The 3893-nt window shown below is 38.9% G+C and overlaps 1 protein-coding gene across 2 annotated transcripts; it reads right to left on the bottom strand.

The window, feature by feature from the left end:
* Positions 1 to 90: 90 nt before the first annotated feature.
* Positions 91 to 3811, bottom strand: c13h5orf63 (chromosome 13 C5orf63 homolog). Of its 2 annotated transcripts, none has more exons than XM_042059046.1 (4): positions 3739 to 3811; positions 2182 to 2288; positions 561 to 617; positions 91 to 398 (listed from the first exon to the last, which is right to left on the bottom strand). In XM_042059046.1, the coding sequence occupies exons 2-4, from the start codon at positions 2284 to 2286 to the stop codon at positions 231 to 233; spliced, it is 330 nt and encodes a 109-aa protein (XP_041914980.1). In that variant the 5' UTR covers positions 2287 to 2288; positions 3739 to 3811; the 3' UTR covers positions 91 to 230. The 2 variants fall into 2 exon arrangements, with proteins under 2 accessions (XP_041914980.1, XP_041914979.1); XM_042059045.1 differs by lacking the exon at positions 3739 to 3811 and adding an exon at positions 2659 to 3028.
* Positions 3812 to 3893: the final 82 nt, after the last annotated feature.

Here is a 3893-nt window from a genome sequence, read left to right as displayed (position 1 = left end):
GGCTGCGCTCGTGCAGATGTGATGCTCCAGACGTGGCACTTGATAATTTAATCCTCTTACACCAAACAAAGAGACCACATGTAAACAAGGCACAGTGAAACAAACAAGCCTTTTATTACTTGTTAGATACAAAACCTTATGAATCACACTCTGGAAAATAACATGTTATGACAGGAATGCAAACTAAAAAACACATTTTTTTTAAAATATTGACATACATTCATAAACAATTAGTTGCTTTCCTCCAGCTTTGCCAACCGCTTTTCCAGAAGTGTGGTGTTGACTCGATGCATCATTAGAAACTGGCCGTTCAAATGAAATACTGGTATGTCAAATTTGTACCTGTCATACCAGACTTTATTTTCAGGAAGGGTTATATCAACCTGCTGTAGTGTGAACTACAAAAAAGAAAAAGGAAACAGAACACCAAATAAGAACACATTTTACTCTTGTTATGACAGCATATGCCAACTTCTAATTGTTAGTAACAAGAACCGATTGATTTATAATTTACATTTATTTAAATTAATTATGGTATGATGCATGAAATATTTCTGTACTCTGTGTTTGTATGGTTCAAGGACTTCCTTTGCATCATCACACAGGGGACAAGGATCCTGTAAAAGAAAATTACGTGATTTTTTTCACTTCAGTAGCACTCATATGTGAAATGATCCAGGACCTTTGCTACCTGATCAATATATATATATATATATATATATATTAGATGGCTGTCACAACAGCGCTACAGTTGGCTACAATTCCAGTTTTGTGAAACATGTTGGCTACAATTCCAATAACCTTGTAGTACTAGTGTAGTAGTGGTTAGTGGTAGTATTCTTGTGCCTTTGCCTTTGTTTGTCTACCAGTGATTTGGACATTTGAGGGCTCTTAACACAGTATTAGCGAGAGAGCTCAGAATCTGATGTTAAAGCCACTCTCAACATATGAGGGCCATTGCCCTCAATACCTCTGTGGAGGCACTTGTATCTTTACGTTTCCACATTCTTTCACATTCCTAAACCACTACATGCTGTTTCTCTGGCATACATTTAATTTATTTAGCTGAAACTTTTAATCAATAGCCTCTTAGAAAAGAGAAATCAATTCAAGCACCAGTGAAATAGGACACATACAAATACAAGATCACCAGAAGATAATAGTGCAAAAGTTTAAGTAAAACCAGAGGATACATTCATTTATGCCACATAAACATCTACATCAACAAAGAGGATTGACTGAAGAATTTGTTGGTGTTTGTGGGTGCTCGCGTCAAGGGCTTGTAGTTTGTCTGATTATGATGCTGATCGGGGGGGACTCCAGACTCCGCTGTTGAGCCTTCTGGAGGTGCTGTGGGCCTAATTGAATGAAACACTGATGAAGGAAGGTGCCTGCCTGATAACCCCAGTGAAATGCTCTCGAGTGCTGTTCTGTTGGTGATGTTTTTTTGCCCACAAAGGTTGCTATGTTAGTGATTTCCTTTTTTTAAAGTAAATAGGCTTGGTTGTTGAAATCCCTTAACTATAGCACTAGGAATTTAACATCTTTCCTGTGTATATTTGAAATGACGCCAACTTAAAGCATGACTAGATCTGTTATCATTACCATTTTCTGGCCCTTCTCTTGTAGTATTATAAGTAGGCCTATGTACAATTGCTTAGCTCTGTTTCTCTATCTGACCCCTGGTGTATTACACATCAGAATTTAAACTTGGAATATATATATATTTTTAAGAGTTATTGAGAGACAATGGGGAGCTCTGCAGTAGGTACTGTGTTTGTATACTTCATAGTGTAAAGATGAGCATGGTGTTTTACCCAGTAAGTTGCTACAGCCAGCAGCTAACGCAGCCAGGCAGCTACAGCGCAAAACTCTGGGGCCATATACATGGGAGATCACGGACATGCCCCCAGATTGTAATGCTGTTGCTGCCTGGCTATGTTAGCTGCTGGCTGTAGCAACTTGAGCTAGGTAAAACCAATTATTTTTCGGGGTTTTTTCGTACCGACAGTACTCGGTGACCTCGAGAAACTGAGATCTATGGGAAAACCTTTAAGGTAGGAGATGGGCATGGTGTTCACCTTTGTAAAGAATTTTAAGGCACGAGTGTAAAGGTGAGCATGGTGTTTACCTTTGTAAAGAGTGTTAAGGTAGGAGTGTAAAGATGAGCATGGTGTTTACCTTTGTAAAGAGTGTTAATGTAGGTAGCTGCAGCGGTGAAGAGTAAGATCTTCGTATAAGCAGCTGAACAGATCTTTTTGGCAGAAGACTCCTAAGCCAATGCATTTCTGCAAAAATGAACATGATCACACAAAGAAAAATCAGTAACGTGATGCTTTAGTTTAAACCTGCTGTGAGGATGCTACATTTAGGCTTTAGGCAAGTTTTGTAGGCCTGAATAGCCTTTTGTAGGCCCGAATAGCCTTAAAATACTAATATTATTAATAAACTACGTAGAATTTAACAGAATAATAACAATAACCATAAACACATACAAACGGGGACTAGTGGGAAACAAGGTAAACAGATACGTCTTTTGGACGCTTTTGGAAGATCTCAAAGCAAAGAGCATCACCACCAACGAGGAATCACAGAAGAAAAGCATCTTGACTTTGACCTCTTGGTGTTGGATGGAAGGCTGACATAGCGGATACTCACTAGAGGACCACAGTGGGCAAGAGGGGATATAGAGCTGGATCATGGAATTAAGATAGCAAGGTGCAAGTCCAGTAATGGTCCTACAGGCTAGAATGAGGGATTTGAATTTATTTATGGCTGCTATAGCTATAAGCATCTTTGAGTGTCTTGAAGCCCAATACAATGCTCTTGAATTTCTTTGCCCTCCCTCCCCTTGGACCCCCTACTAATCAGTACTAGTTTTACCCCCAGTGCGACGACCCTGATTATAGGAAGCCAAATGAAGAGTGATTGAGAGTTAAATGTGTCTTCTTTGGCTGATTAAAGATCAGATGTACTGCATTCTGAATCATCTGTAATGAATACTGTTGAATTGTGATCAATGTCTTTTTGGTATTGTTTTTTTTTTTAATATTGTTTCATGTTATCAGTATTGAATGATAGTTCACTGAGAAAAAACTAAATGACATAAACAATATTTGAGGCCCATAATAAGCCTTCTTTGTCATACTTGGTACAGCCATTCAGCTGTTAAAAATATAACTTTTAGTCTGTTGTGTAATGCATGGCATCTTTAAGGCACCTGCTATGATACCCACGACGAACACACGCCATAACAGCAATTAAGGAGCATGCATTGCTTATTGTACGTGCAAGGTCACACAATAGACAGCATTTATGTTTATTCTCAGTTAAACATGACGTCTGCAGACATTTGTAGCACCTATGCATGCGCATGGTCTGACCTGCCGCCAACAGATACAAGAAAAAAGTTGCCTAACAACACATGAAATGTAACGCACTAGGTTAATCTCGCAGAATTAGATCATGTTTAAAAACAGATCTTCAAACTGCGTAGGCTCGCCTACGTAAATCGTAGTTGAGATCATTATTTTTAGCTCTGTATTGCGTCCTTGTCACCTATAAATAACTAGTCTACAGGTACGCCTACTCGATTGCATTCTTTTTTTATACATAAAATGACGTATAGGTAAAGCTGGTAATTGTACATCCTTGATAGAAAACAAACTATCTGTCTCAAATTTCACAAATAGAATGAACTTGGACATGTTGAAAGACACTAGTCGCAACTATCCTCACCTCTAATCGAAGACAGGAACAACTTCCACTGGCAATGGGAGGCACCTCTAATCAGGAACGCGTCTCATTGGGTGAGACTCACATCGTTTCCTGCGCACAACATCAATTTGATTTGTTGACCTGTTGTCATTTATGCGTTGAACAGATTTCAGCGG

The sequence above is a fragment of the Alosa sapidissima genome, chromosome 13 (assembly GCF_018492685.1).
Source record: "Alosa sapidissima isolate fAloSap1 chromosome 13, fAloSap1.pri, whole genome shotgun sequence".
Taxonomy (NCBI): domain Eukaryota; kingdom Metazoa; phylum Chordata; class Actinopteri; order Clupeiformes; family Clupeidae; genus Alosa; species Alosa sapidissima.
Note: the sequence above shows the minus strand (reverse complement) of the source record. Positions and strands in the feature narration are given on the sequence as shown.